This window comes from Myotis myotis, unplaced genomic scaffold (genome assembly GCF_014108235.1).
Source record: "Myotis myotis isolate mMyoMyo1 unplaced genomic scaffold, mMyoMyo1.p scaffold_m19_p_7, whole genome shotgun sequence".
Lineage (NCBI taxonomy): Eukaryota > Metazoa > Chordata > Mammalia > Chiroptera > Vespertilionidae > Myotis > Myotis myotis.
Genome location: NW_023416379.1, coordinates 4602154 through 4617540, shown reverse-complemented (window position 1 = coordinate 4617540; position 15387 = coordinate 4602154). Strand labels below are relative to the sequence as shown.

Here is a 15387-nt window from a genome sequence, read left to right as displayed (position 1 = left end):
CTACCAGGCTAGCAGGGAATATAAGAGCTCAAATACCTATAATATGATGGAGAATTAATGAGCAACTCACGAAAAATAAAAGAATATACAGTACTGTGAAGATGGAAGACGACAAATCCACACCCAGTAGGGAGAAGCTGGGAAGGATGTTTGGAGCAGGTGGTTTTGAAGATGCATCAGGAAAGGTGGCCAAAATTGGGGGTTTGGGGCCCTGACCAGTTTGGCTCAGTGGATAGAGTGTCGGCCTGTGGACTGAGGGGTCCCAGGTTTGATTCCGGTCAAGGGCATGTACCTTGGTTGCGGGCACAGTCCCCAGTGGCGGGTGTGCAGAAGGCAGCTAGCTGATCGATGTTTCTCTCTCATGGATGTTTCTGACTCTCTATCCCTCTCCCTTCCTCTCTGTAAAAAATCAATAAAAATATTTTTAAAAAATTCGGGGGCTTGGGGATGACCTTTGTAGTCAGCAGAGTAAACTTGGAGCTTGGTGTATAAGGAGAAATTAGACTTTGCAAGGAACATAATTTTTAGAGAACAGAAGTGTACGATAGGTCATACAGATAGGGTGGGCTGTGCTGTGAAGGGCGCTGAGTGCCAGGCTGGGGAAGTGTCCCTCGGTGGTGTATGAGCTCAGTGACTGGCGAACCCGATTGGGTCACAATCTAGTATTTCCTTCATATACCATTGGGTGGGCTAATGCTCTGTTTAAGATGTTTGTATCCTATTCATGGGTGATGTTCCCTTTAATTTTTCATTTTTACACTCTCCTTATCTGATTTAAATATCAAGGTATATAATGGCCTCATGAAATTAGTTGTGGGTGTTACCACTTTTTTTTCCCTCTGGATGAGTTAGTGTGATTCTGCAATAATCTGTTTCTTGAATGTTGGTTGAATTTATCTATAAAATATCTGTACTTGATGTGTTCTTTGTGGGATGATTTTATTTTCATGCTTAACATTATCTTAGGTTTTAAGGTCTGCTTCATTAGAGACATCTGCTTCATAGATAGTTTAAGTACCTTATAATAACAAAATAACCATAATTCCTACCTCTTGTCTCTTTCCTCATTGCTTTTATTTATTTTTTCCACTTGTAAATAAGCATACATTGTGTGTGTGTGTGTGTGTGTGTGTGTGTGTATTATTGAGTACATTGTTGGTGTTAGTATTTTAAACAAACTGTTATCTGGTAGCTCTGATGGGAGTGATATTGGGGGGTAGGGAAATTGAGTAAAAAAAAAAGAAAAAAGAAATCATGGACAACAATGGTGATTGTTGGGAAGAGTGAGGGCGGAAGAGGGTATGGTGGCGGATTAATGGTTGTGGAAAATAAAGAAAAATCAAACATACACAGAAATACATGTTTTTATTTTACCTTTACTCATTCCTTTTTCAATGCGCTTTATTTTTGTAGGTCTGAGTTTCTGACCTACATTATTCCCCTTCTCTCTAGAACTTCTTTTAACATTTTTGCAAGGTATATCTAGTGGCAACAACTTTTCTCAGTTCTTATTTGGGTGAAAAATTCTTTGTCTTTCATTTTTGCAGGGTACAGAATTCTAGGTGGGTGGTTTGTTTTCTCAACACTTTAAGTATTTTACTCCACTTTCTTGCTTGCATGGTTTCTGGGAAGTCAGGTGTAATTCTTATCTCCTTTCCTTTACAGGGGAGTTGTTACTTTCACCCTGGCTTCTTTCAGAATTTTCCTCAGTTTGACAGTGATGGATAGGTGTGTTTTGGGAGGGGGAGCATTTCTCCTACGTGGTGTTCTCGGGGCGTCCTGAATGTGTGTCTTGGTATCTGACATTAGTGTGTGGGAAAATTCAGTCTTTCTTGTTTCAAATATTTCTTCTGTTCTTTCTTCTTCTAGTATTCCTGTTGTGTGTATGTTAATGCCTTTTGTAGTTGTGGCACAGTACTTGGATATTTTGTAAAAGCAAACAATATTTTTCGGTTTGCTTTTCAGTTTTGGAGTTTCTATGAGAGATTTCCTCAGGCTCAGATTCTTTCCTCAGTCATGTCCAGACTCCTAATAAACCCGTCAGAGGCATTCCTTACTTATTACAGCATTTTCCCCTGGAATTTCCATACGTTCTTGCATGCTGTCTACTTTAGCCACGAGAGCCCTTACGATATTAAACATAGCTGCTTGAAATTCCTGGTCTGATAATTCCAACGTCCCTGCCATTTCTGAGTCTGGTTATGATGCTTGCTGTGGCTCTTCAAACTGTGTTTTCTGCCTTTTAACGTGCCTTGTAATATTTTCCTTGATAGCTGGACATGATGTACTGATTAAAAGGAACTGCTGTAAGTAGGCTTTTAATGATGTGGTGATAAGGGGCGGGGGGAAGGGAAGCATTCTGCAGCCCTGTGTGTGTGTGTGTGTGTGTGTGTGTGTGTGTGTGTGTGTGTACACATTTTTGTATTGAGGTGAAAAGTGCAAAACATAAATCTTGCCATCTTAACTATTTCTAAGTGTACTGTTCTGTAGAGTTAAGTATATTCACACTGTTTTTCAACCAATCTCCAGAAGTTTTTATCTTGCAAAACTGATAAGCTATTACCATTAAGCAGTAACTCACCATTCCTACCTTTCCCAGTTCTTGGAAATCACCATTCTGCTTTTTGTTCCTATGAATTAGACTACTCTAGGTTCCTCATATAAATGGAAGCACACAGGTTGTAGTATTTGTCAGAATTTCCTTCTTAAGGCCAAATAATACGCCTTTGCTGTATACAGCTCGTTTTCTTTATCCGTTTATCTGATGATGGGCACTTTGGAGCGTCCCCCTCTAGGCTCTGTGAAGGGCGCTGCTATGGACACGGGCACGCAAACCTCTCTTCGCGGTCCCGCTTCAGTGCTTTGGTTACACCCAGCAATGGGCTGCTGGGCCGTATGGTAGTTTCTGTTTTTTTGGCGGGGGGGGGGGGGGGGGGGGGGGGGGGGGAGGCTAGGTAATGCCTCAGTCACCTCACATAATTGCCATTTCTTTCTTGTTTTAGCAACTGTCAAGGATATCATAGTGCCATTAACCATAGTTATCATGCTTTACATAATACCCCCAGAACTTGGGGTCTCCGTCTTTGAGTGCACTTTGCCTCTGCACTGTCTTCAAGGATTTTTCTCAGTTTCTCCCACACCCTCTTAGGAATGACAAGTTGGCTAGAGTGGGCTGGAGTGGGGCATTCTCTCCCCCAGGTCAGTCAGGCTCTGTTTCAATGGCTTTTACTGAGGGCAGGCCTTGTTGAAAAGAACAGAATGCTCTAGAGCAGTGGTTCTCAACCTTCCTAATGCCGCGACCCTTTAATACAGCTCCTCATGTTGTGGTGACCCTCAACCATAAAATTATTTTCATTGCTACTTCATAACTGTAATTTTGCTGCTGTTATGAATCGTAATGTAAATATCTGATATGCAGGATGTATTTTCATTGTTACTGATTGAACATAATTAAAGCATAGTGATTAATCACAAAAACAATATGTAATTATATATGTGTTTTCCGATAATCTTAGCTGACCCCTGTGAAAGGGTCGTTCGACCCCCAGGTTGAGAACCGCTGTTCTAGTGTATTTCAAAATTACTCCTTTTCACCTTCTCCTGCTGGAACCAAGGGGATCATTCCTCAGTATTTCCTGTGAGGACCTGGTGAGCTCCTGGAGACAAACTCTAGGGACTGCAACGTCTTGGTCCTTCTCAAGCATTTATCTCACAGTCTTGCCCACACTGAGCCTGCTACAGGTCCTCAGCCACAGGTCAGGTTTCCCTAGGCCAGGCCTGGTCCCCAAAGAGGTTTTAGCTTATTGGCCTGTGTTCCGGTACGTGTGATTCTCTGTATTAGCCTTCGGAGACCTCCCGTTCCTTTCCCTGTGACTCAATCCTGTCACGGATCTAAGAAGAGTTTGTGTGTGTTATGTTCCCTTCTTGATATTTCGCATACTTTTCTGCAAATCCAGCAAAGATTGTTGTGATCTATCCAAGATCTAGTTATATAGTAGTTATATCCTAAAAGTGTGACCTGCAATTTCACTTTTTGCTTAATTATTAAGAGCATGTTACCAGTCACCCTACAGTCTCCTGTAATACATAGTATTGTGTTTTATGGCTGTGCCAATATTTACTGAACCAATATCCTATTTTGGACATAAAAGTTACTTCAGATTTTTCCTTACAAAAACGCTGTGGTGGAAATCCTCCTAAATCTTTGGACAATCCAGGATTATTTTTTTATTTATTTCCAGAAGCAGATTTGCTAAATCAAAGTTTGCACCTGGTTGGTGTGGCTCAGTGGTTGAGTATCAACCTATGAACCAGAAGGTCACAGCTCGATTCCCCATCAGGGCATGTGCCCAGGTTCTGGGCTTGACTCCTAGCTGGGGGCTGCCTCAGATCTTGCAGGAGGCAGCTGATCAATGATTCTCCCTCATCATTGATGTTTCTATCTCCCTCTCCCTCTCCCTCTCCCTTCCTCTTTGAAATCAATAATGAAAACTAAATGGCTTACAACATTTTACGTCTTTTAAATTATATCACCAAATTGGTCTCTCATTTCTCTGTGCCCTACATGACATTGGGAATTACCATGGTTTTCAGTTTTTGTCACTTTGATAAGTGGAATGTCCTCCTTTTTAAATTAAGGCACATGACTTCTGATACCAGTGAGCTGTTCCATCACCTAAGTGTCAGGTGCAGATGCACTCTTAGAAGTATCCCACTCCCTTGTAAACCAGTAATCCAGCTGTTTGTCTTACAGCCTCTACACCCTCCTTTCTCTGTACAGATAACTAAGTGTGCATGTTCTCACAACTGGCTATTGAAACCATGCGAAGAAAGTAAAGAGTGAGTAACTTTCCCTGACAATGTGCCTCTTCTCTGTTCTCTCAGCACAGCCGTGGATGCACGGCTTCCTCTCTGAATTATTTTACTCAGCGGGCTGCAGTGACTGTCAGCCTCGGCTTTCAGGGGACCCAGATTCTGAGTGGTTGGTGTTCACCCAGGGTCCCGAGAGAACCTCATTCAGGCAGTATTTATTATTTCCCTTTTTCTTAGAAGACTGTTGGGGGCTCTGTAGCATACTTAGTGCCTTGTTAAGCACTTAATTAAAAGAAGTACTGCTGGGTACTGCAGGTGAGGTAGAAATCGGAGTCTAGGAGTTTGTGGTTTACTATGCATGAATTAAACAGAAAAAGAGCTCTACCACAAATAGAGAAGACCCTTGCCATGTGAGCCTGTACAGCGCTTCAGTGCACTGCATCTAACGGGGCTGGTGCTCTTCTGAATAAGACAGCTTTTCTGTGGAATGCATCTCTAAAATTTATAGTGCAAGGCAATGGGAAAACGGTTCCATCCTGACACACTTGTAGTAAGAATGCATCTTTGGAATAAGCTTGGGCATAACCATGCATGCATGTCTTTAGTTATTATCTCACTAGCATGGTTTGAGAATGGTAAAACTAGATAGATAGATAGATAGATAGATAGATAGATAGATAATCATTATAAAGACATATAATTATTACTAAGCTCCATTTATCTTTGCAGTGGTGGTGTAAAATTTCCATGTATATAGTTACTTCCCTAGCTGTGTAAGTGGCCACATGAGGAGTGGTTGCTGAGAGTATTCCTGCCTTAAAAGGCAGTCTTGGGAGGCAAATTCAAACTACCCTCTAGGCAGCTATTGAAGCTCATTAGGAACCAGTTAGAACAGCCTTGGACTCCATGGATATTTGTGGGTTGTGGAAAAGTCCCCAGGGGAAGGAGTAACTGTAATTAAAGACAGGTCATCTTAGTTGCTTCCGTTAAAAAGAAAAGTGAGTTCAGGGTCTGTTGCTATCTGTAGAAAAGGGCACTGAGGGTGGCCTGCCTGAGGGTGGCGAGAGCCCCTCTCCGTCTACCCTGCCAGCCATAGAGTAATGGCCGGCCATGGCTGCAGAGTAGACATCAGGATGTGTTTAATGTACAGCCCCAACCAGAAAATCTCATTTTCCTTTCCCTTCTCCCTAACCCCCAAACAAGTCTAGAATCAAAACCTTAAACTCTAGGATGTTTGGAATATTTTATTCAAAAGTTTCTACTGCATTTTTCTTCCTGCTTTGTGTTCATCTAATGTCTGTATATTTTTTCTTCAAATGTACTTTTTACTTCTAATAGAACTATATTCTGAAATGTTCTCTTATCTCCATTTATTACCATTAATAGGCATTTTCTTTGTGGACACCTGCTTAGCTTGAGAAGTAACATAACATCTTTGATACTTGATTGGGATTTTCTAGATTGGGAGAGTATTCATTAAGGTTGTATATAATAATTTTAAAAATTCTTTCTGAATAATTGATTTAACTTTTCTAAAAATCTCAAAGGATGCTGGCCTAATATACCTGACAGCTTGTTCTACCTGTTTATTGTGAGATGCATCATACATGTAGGAGAATATGTTAGACATATTGGAAGTAAAGAATAATTATAAGAGGGAACACCCCAGACTGCCACCCAGGTCAAGACATGGACTGTGGTGAGCACTGAGCAACACTCCTGTGTGGGCCCCTCTCTGTTCACAGCCTCCACCCCCAGGGAACCACTACACTGCTTTAGATTACATTTTTCTTGTTTCTAAAACTGTCTGTGTGTGCAGTTTTAACTGATAACATTAGTTTTGCCTGTCTTGAACTCTATGTAAACGGATTCATATTGTAGATTTTTCCCCCATAAGATCCCTTGTTCAGCATTATGTTTGAGAAACTCATGCATTTTATTCTGTAGTTCATTTTCCTTGCTGTATAGAATTCTGTTGTTGAATATACTGTACCACGCTTGATTCATTCAGATTGGTTTCAATTTTGGCTAATGTAAATGATGCTACTGCTACAAATGCCTGTCTGTGTGTGTGCCCCGGAGTACTTGTGAAGACGTGCTGATGCATGGAGTCAAATAGATCGATAGATAATCTCATCACTAAATGGAGAAAAGAGGAAATTTCAGAATATAGTTCTATTTGAAGTAAAAGGAGTGGAATTGCTGTATCCAGAGTGTTCACATCTTCATTAGTACTAATGAACCAAACTGTTTTCCAGAGTGGTTGCATGCTTATAACTTTTAATGAAAACTAGTATTTCTATCAGAATTGTGTACATGGAAAATATCTTCCCAAATTTATCTCTGATCTCTGACATTAATTCAAATGTTTCTTAAAAAACCAAAAGTGCATTTTTATTCCCCCCACTGGTGAATTTTATTCATGTCAGTGGAAAGTAGGAATCAGATAAAACGAACTATAGCATAAGTGCGTTTTCCAGGGTTACTGTTGTACTTTAATAGTCAAGAGAAATGTTTTCTGTGTAGTTGCTGTTTTGAAACACAGAATATTAACAGCCATGTACTCAGTGGTTGAGATTTAATAAAATTAACAATTTTATTGCTAAATCGAGAGCATTCTTAAGCTGGCATTTCAAAAAAATCCAATGAGTACTGGTACAGTTGGGTACCAATGCCGTGATTGGTATTAGAGAGTTGGCAATTTGACCCACTATCCCTTTTGTACCACTGATACAAATTATAAACACAGTGAAGAAGGCACATAACGTCCTAGTATTATTATGAAAATTATTTTCACTTTATGGGCACCCTGGGGGGTTTCGGTGGGATGACTGATAATTTACATTGTCGTATTTAATGTAGATGCTTTAATAATCATGAATTATGCTCTTCAGTTGTTTAAAACCCATGCATATGTATAGCTGGGTCTTGAGAAGTTGCTTTTGCTTTTCCCATCTGTGATGCTGCCCCCACGCCAGAATAGGGACTAAGGTGGTGGTATTCCGTGGTGTTAGTATTTTAGGAGGACGAACTTGGCATTCATTTGAATTTTATAGCATTTGTTTTCACTTTTTTTTTTTTTCAGGTGCAAGTGCTTCCTGAGAGATTTTGGTTGTTTTGATTTATTGGCACATACACAATGTACATACTGTGACTCACCCGTAGCAGGGCCTCTCGAGGAAATGAGGTGTAGCTGCTGCCTTGCTCCTGCCTGCCTCCTCCTCCTTTTGTTGAGCACCCAGTTTATGCAGGGTCTACTCCAGAGATGAGAAAGACGGGTTCCCTGCCTCCGGGAGTCTAGGGAAGAGCGTTGGAATGCAGTGTAAAGAGGCTGGTACAGAAGTTAGTGCTGGTGCTCTGGGAAGCAGCACAGGAGAGGGGCCATTGTAGGTGGCTTTTAAAGGAAGCCTTGGGGCCTGGCAAGGGAGCAGCCGCGGTGGAGACATGAAGGAGAGGAAGAACACATTACTTTGTGGACAGGGAGTGGCCCAATGCCATGGTGGTAACACAGGCTGGGCGTGGAGGCCGTCAGGAGAAGAGGACAAGCTGAAATCACATCGTCAAGGGTCTTGCTGGGACTTGGTCCCGTTGACCAGGGTTCTCCAAGCCTGCTCCCCAGACCGGCTGCATTAGCATCTTGGGAGCTTGTTAGAAATGCACATGCCTAGGCCCAGCCTGCGGCTCTGAGGTCCGGTATTGTGGCTGAGGCCAGGCTGTGTTTCACTAGGCCTCTAGGGGACTGCCCAGGCCAGGAAAGAACAGACAGGCTCTTGAGCAGCCTTGCATTTCTGTAAAAGCTCACTCTGAGGACCCTGGGGAAGGCTGGATGGTGTGGGGGATAGGGGCTGAGTCATTGCTGTTTTTGTGGATGGGGTGTGGTTTGGACTGAAGGTAGTAGGAAGAAGAGAATGGATTTGCTGGACTTCATTGCTATTAGACAGTTTAAAAGTTGAGAAAACAGCTGTGCTTTGCTCTGTGACCTACCCCCAATCAGGATGGAGGGGGTTTTAAACACCTTTGCTGCCTTCTGTCTTCGGGAACATCTTTTACTGATTGGGGACGGGGCAGAAATCACATAACCGGCCTGAGCCTCTTCAGTCTCCTCTTGGATGTTGCCAGCTTCATCAGAATGACAGCCTCTGGAGGGGTCACCTTGCATAATCCGGAGTCTTAGAAAGGAGGGCAGAGTGTGGGAGACAGGCAGTGATTTCATTCCGGTCTGCCCGGCTACTGGCCAATTTAATAACCGGTAACGGCACTCAGACTTACGTTGTACATTGTCTCTAAGTTGGTGGGATGTACCTTTTTGCTCTTTGAATTGTACCATCACTGGCTCCATAAAGATGGGTCTCCAATTTCAGTTACAACGATTATTCTGTTAGAAGCTTTATTCTTCAGCATTTTAACACTTTTTATATCCTGTTTTGTTTTACAGATTTGTAAGACTCCAGGGCCTTCATGCTGTGATTAATCAGATGGTTCCTGAAATGACTGGGAAAACAGACACTTTACGGGCCAGTTGAAGAGTGTATGTCGGTGTATATTTAAAACCTTTCTATGCACACACACACACACACACACACACACACACACACACGAGAAGACAGGCTCATTCTGGTGCACACTTGAAGCATTTTACAACTGATGAAAATTAATCTAAGAATCAGATGGAGCAACTTGACACCACTGGGCTCAGCGGCCCGGGGAGAAAAATACATCACTAATGGCCAATTTTCCATATGGTCTTCACGGGTAAAGAAAGTTTGCAAAAAGAAGAAAAAAAAACTTGCACAGATCAAGCTTCAAAAATACCTCTCCAGTTGAAATAAGGAGCTAAGTGAGACGGTGCCCGAGGGAGAAGTGTGATTTCAAGCATTGCCGGTGGGATCAAGCAGTGGTTTTTGCACTTTATTTTTCAGTGGATTTGATGATTTGGACAGAGACTGTAAAATTCTGGACTGACAAGTTTCTTTACTGTGAGCTGGTGACTGGAGGAAAGCCAGTTCAGGTTTGATGGGACAAGTTTGAACAATGAACTGGTTCCTTTGCCTTTTTCAGTTGACTATACTCGAGAAACTTTAATTTATTTTTTCCCTTTCCTTTTCTGTATCTACAGGATAATATTATTTGAAACCGATAAATAAATATCAAGGAACATCCAAGCAAAGCTTCTTTTCCTTGGACTGTACGTGTGGCATCTGGAAACATTCTCTGAATGTGAACAGAAAAGGGCCCATCAGCAAAATGTGGTAACTCTTGAGGGACACAGTGGGGAAGAGCCCGACCCTGCCTGTGTTTTGTTCTCTTCTCTTCTGTGGAGTTCAAGAAGACTTGTGCATATAAGAGGAGGATTACTTGATGGACTTAAATCTGAGATTCTTCTTTTTTCTTCCAAGATGAAAAAATGTGTGATTTTTAGGAGCAGAAAGGGGAGAAGTTAGACTGGGGGGAGGAAGGAGACAGGCAAAAGAAGAAATCTGCAGCGAGGCTTCGTTTTGTCAGCAAGAGGATTTAGGACTCACCTGAGGCAAACGCTTGGACCAACGCCCTGGCTCTGCGGCGTGAAGGGGCTTCCTCTCGCCCCCTCTCTGGCATGAGGGCTGCGTGGGCTGTGAGGGCAGTCAGATAGAGCCCCGCTCTCGGGGGTGGGGGGTGGGGGGGGAGCACAGGGACCTGCCAGGACACCGCTGGGCTCTGAACCACGGCAAAGAACTTTTCTTCCTAAACTTGGACTGCTGTCTGCACAAACTGGTCGTTCTGCACGGTGTGTGTGCCTTTTCCCCCTTTATGCAATCTTTTTCAGCTTTGGCAGCAGAAATTTGTCTCGTTGAGAAAACATGCCAGAGGGTAGCTTCAGAAAGAGGAGGATCCCCTGTGCTTTGTTTCTGCGTGTGAACTTTTGAAGAAAAAATTCCAGCTCGAGGGATTCTTAAAGCCTTAAGTTACTTGAAATCTATGTATTTGCAACCCTTGGTCTCTGGAATCATATTACACTAAACTGGAATCTCAGGCGGAATCAGAATAACCAAGTTGAGTAAACAGAAGGAAACTCAGTTTCTTGATCACTACATATTAATGATGCTCTTTCTCCAAAGGGTCAGCCCACTCTTCCTCTAAGGACTTGAAAATAAAAATGGACCCCACATTTTTTTAAGCATCACCTTTTCTTAGCAGACTGCCATCATCTTTTATAGAGGAATTTTTTCACTATGCATTTGGTGGATCTTTATAAAATACTGACCTTCTAATTAGATCCAGGTCAATCTTAACTAAAGGAGACCGGAGAAGCCAAGCAAGCCAACCACAAAAATAGAATTAATCAATGAGAGGAATTGGGTTAGCTTTTTCAGCACTCAGCATTGCTCTTTAAGTACAAGAGCCCACTGGGAGAAGTATGTATGCAGCGGTGGAGCAGGGGCCTGTGCTCTGCAGCGACTCGAACATCCTCTGCCTGTCCTGGAAGGGGCGCGTCCCCAAGAGCGAGAAGGAGAAGCCTGTGTGCAGGAGGCGCTACTATGAGGAGGGCTGGCTGGCCACGGGCAACGGCCGGGGCGTCGTGGGCGTGACCTTCACCTCCAGCCACTGCCGCCGGGACAGGAACACGCCACAGAGAATTAACTTCAACCTGCGGGGCCACAACAGCGAGGTGAGTGGCTTTCCTTTCACAGTTTGGTCACTTCTAGAGATATTTTTGAGCCACCCCCACCCACTGGCTCAAAACTCACTTTTCTTCAGTTTCTTATATTTCTGGCCAAGTGAGACTTTTTGCGAAGTGATTTCTGTCCGTCAGTGTTTTGGTGGGAAAGTGTTAGGGCAGACACAGTGCCCATTGCTTAGTTACCTTATCTTCACCTCCTTCCACCACAATGAGCAAACCCCTGTCCCATCCACACATCCTGCAACCTCGGGGCGGAGCTCATGGAGGTCCTGACTCTGCCCCGGGCCGTTGGGCCAGGCAACTGGTGATGTCACAACTGACCAACTGGGACTGTTTTTCTCCTAGAGAACAATTTCTTATACATATTTTTACTGCCATGCAAGTTAGTCATGGTTAGTACTGACTCTTTATTTAACACGATTTCCTTAGGACGGTGGTTCTCAACCTTCCTAATGCCGCAGCCCTTTAATACAGTTCCTCATGTTGTGACCCAACCATAAAATTATTTTCGTTGCTACTTCATAACTGTAATTTTGCTACTGTTGTGAATCGTAATGCAAATATCTGATATGCAGGATGTATTTAGGCGACCCCTGTGAAAGGGTTGTTCGACCCCCCCCCAAAGGGGTCGTGACCCACAGGTTGAGAACCACTGCCTTAGGAGCAGGTAGGCAGTTGTGTATGTTTGGTGGAAATAGTTTCATTATAGGGACACATCACTATAGGATGGTCTTACCTGCGTGCTAGGATTTGGTTACCTCTCTCTCAGAAGCTTTTCCTTACCCCCAAGCCCTCTTTCCTCCCCGCCCCCCACTTGCTCCTACTGAGCTCTGAGCAGCCTTCTGTGGTGGTGCTGGTAATGAGTTATCTGCTGTGTGGGTCGGTAAACTTACTGGAAGATTGTCTGTTCTTGTGGTCTACTTCCTCACCTCCCACTCTTTAAAATGTCATTTATTTTAATTGCCTTTAACTTGTTAACCCACTTCTGTGTGGCTTTTCCCCAGCCTATCACTGAAAAGGTCATATTCCCAGTGACCTCACATTGCTAAGCCCATAGGTCACTTTATTGCAGGTGGTAGCATTCAGTGGAGTGGAAATGTCACTTTCTTGCTTTCCAGGACACTGCCCTCTTCTGGGTTTCCTCTACCTTCATGTCCTCTACTTTTCACCCGTCTTTGCTGACTTTGGCTGTTTTCACCTTATCGTTAAGTTTAAGTGTTGGAGGGCCCCAGGCATACATCTTTTTCTAGATGATCTCTCTTAGTTGGCTTTAAATCCACCTATATGCGGGTGACTCCAAATTTATATTCCCCATCTATCTTCACCCTCAATTGCAGACTCCATTCTTCAGTTTGGTATGTGAGATACAAAACTGGACATTAGTTACTAGACCATCTCAGAATGTAGGTCTCTCATGAGAACTTGTTTTCCTGCTGCCCCTTCAGCCACCAGCCCCAGCCACCAGCCCTGTTCCAACCCCCCCTCCGCCCATCTTCTTCCCAGGACCAGCCCACAAACACTTACTACTACTGGTTTTCTTATCATGGCTATTCAGAATCCAGTCCCCCAGACCAAGAAGCTTTTGCCCTGTACTATTCTCCAATGCCTCACCAAACCCTTCGCTGTCCAAAGCACACAGTCACTCATAACTGTTTCTGGGCTCATTATGCTTTGCCTTTTTTGAAGCAGTGTATCACAGAAGGAAAAACACACAAACATGAATTGAAATCCCAGGTCTGCCATCTTTGTCATCAGCTCTATACCTTGGATAAGTTCTATAACATCTCTGAAAGTCAGGGATAATAAAACAAAGCTGTAGAGAGTTGTTATGACAGTTAAACAAAATAGCGGACAAAAAGCACATAGAAAATTGTGGCCATATAGCACGTAGCAACTGTTAGCTGCAGCAGCAACATTATTTCCTTGCCTCCTACATATCCATCTTCTGACAGATAGGTCAGCTGGGCAGAAAGGGCTCCTTCTTCATGGTGCGGGGTGTGCAGGAGGCAGCCAATCAATGATTCTCTCCCATCACTGATGTTTCTATCTCTCCCTTCCTCTCTGAAATCAATAACAAATATATATTTAAAAAGAGATATTTTTAAAGGTTCTTAAAGGCATTAAAAGTAGATTTATTCATGGTTCTATTCCCAGTCAGGGCACATGCCAGAGTTGCGGGCTCAATCCCCAATGGGTGGTGTTCTATCTCTCCCTCTCCCTTCCTCTCTCTGAAATCAATAAAAACATATTTTTAAAATAGATTTATTTTCCCTAAACAAAACAAAAATATTAATCCTATGTAATAAAAGGCTAATATGCAAATTGACCAAACAGCTGAACAACTGGTCGCTGTGTTGCACACTGACCATCATGTAGCAGATGCTCAACACAGGACCTGCCCCCTGGTGGTCAGTGTGCTCCCACAGGGGGAGCGCCGCTTAGCCAGAAGCCAGGCTCATGGCTGGCGAGCGCAGCGGCCGTGGCAGGAGCCTCTCACGCCTCCACAGCAGCGCTCAGGATGTTCGACTGCTGGCTTAAGCCCGCTCCCCACAGTCCCTGGCAGTCAGACATCCCCCGAGGGCTCCTGGACTGCGAGAGGGTGCAGGCTGGGCTGAGGGACAACCCCCCCCCCCCCCATCAAATGCATGAATTTTGTGCACCAGGACTTTAGTAGAATTATATTTTATTTAGAAAATAGAATTTGTCAAAATAATGGCATTGTTCATTTTTTTTCTTTAGCAATTTGTTTTACTTTTTTTTCTCCTAATAGAAATAAATTATCATGTCTGAAAGTAACTTAGACACTGGAAAACACTGTCTTTTGGGTGTATTTTTGCTAGAGAGGAAGAGAGAATGATGTGGGCACAAGGCAGTAATTTTTTTGGTAACAGCTTCCTAGGGAAGCGGCTTCAAGCTGCATCATGTCAAAATGAGAATGAAGGAGGTTATTACTGAAGTCCTGGGCAAATAAATATTTTCCTAACTCTAGCATCTGTTCATGTTTTACTAATAGGTGTGCCTATGGATTCTTGAGCAGACTGCTTGGGTTTGAGCTGAGTCCCTTTCTGTATGACTTGGGACAAATTACGTATTTTTGTGCTTTGGTTACATTATCTGTACGGGAACATAACATCTACCTCCTAGCTTGTTTGTGGTGACTGAAGGACACAGTCCATTGAAAATGCACATCAAAGAGCTCATTATATCTTAGTTCTTTTTAATTATTACTAGACTCTCTGCCATCCTTGGGTTTTTGCCCATCTGCATTTCCTTTTTTCCCCCCTAATCCTCACCTGAGGATATTTTTCCCATTGATTTTCAGACAGAGTGGGAGGGAAGGAAGAGTGGGAGTCGGGACAGAACAGAGACAGAGAGAGACAGAGACAGACATCGAAGTGAGAGAGAGACACATGGATTGATTGCCTCCCACATGGGGCCTGACCAGGGCGGGATTGAGCCCGCCATGGTGGTATGTGTCCTTGACCGGGAATTGAACCCATTACCCTTGTGTTTGCAGGCCAACACTCTCACCGAGCTGCATTTTCTTTTGGGTTTGAAACAGTGGAGCCATGGCGTCTCTGCTGAGAAATAGCCCGATGGTTGCAAAATATAGGAATGGAATGTGAGGCAGGAGGCAGGTGAGCGGTTAGAAGCAGGGTTCAGGGTGTCCATGCTGGGAAGGAGGCTGAGCTTGTGCCACTAGTTTTATTACAGGTGACACTGGGTACCTCCATAGCTGCAAGGCATTCATCCTGCCTACTTCCATCCTAGTCTACAGCAGTACCTGGCCTCAGGCATGCATGAAGCCACCTAGTCATCCTTCCACAGAGAGGCTGTTGGGCATAGTGCAGAAATGGACCCCTAGTGCGCTGTGCAAGGGGTATCCTATTCTAATTGGAGGTTTTTGTCTAAAGTTG

General features: G+C 43.5%; 1 protein-coding gene across 2 annotated transcripts in view; it reads left to right on the top strand.

Moving 5' to 3' along the window:
• TULP4 (TUB like protein 4) overlaps positions 1-15387 on the top strand; it is a 150455-nt gene that overhangs the window by 43925 nt on the left and 91143 nt on the right. Inside the window, exons 2-3 of one of the 2 annotated variants that reach the window (XM_036316474.1) lie at positions 9248-9340; positions 9929-11458. In XM_036316474.1, coding sequence (XP_036172367.1) covers positions 11207-11458 — 252 coding nt within the window. In that variant the 5' untranslated portion in view covers positions 9248-9340; positions 9929-11206. Of the gene's footprint in view, positions 1-9247; positions 11459-15387 lie in introns of both variants that reach the window. The other variant, XM_036316473.1, reaches the window with a different exon arrangement.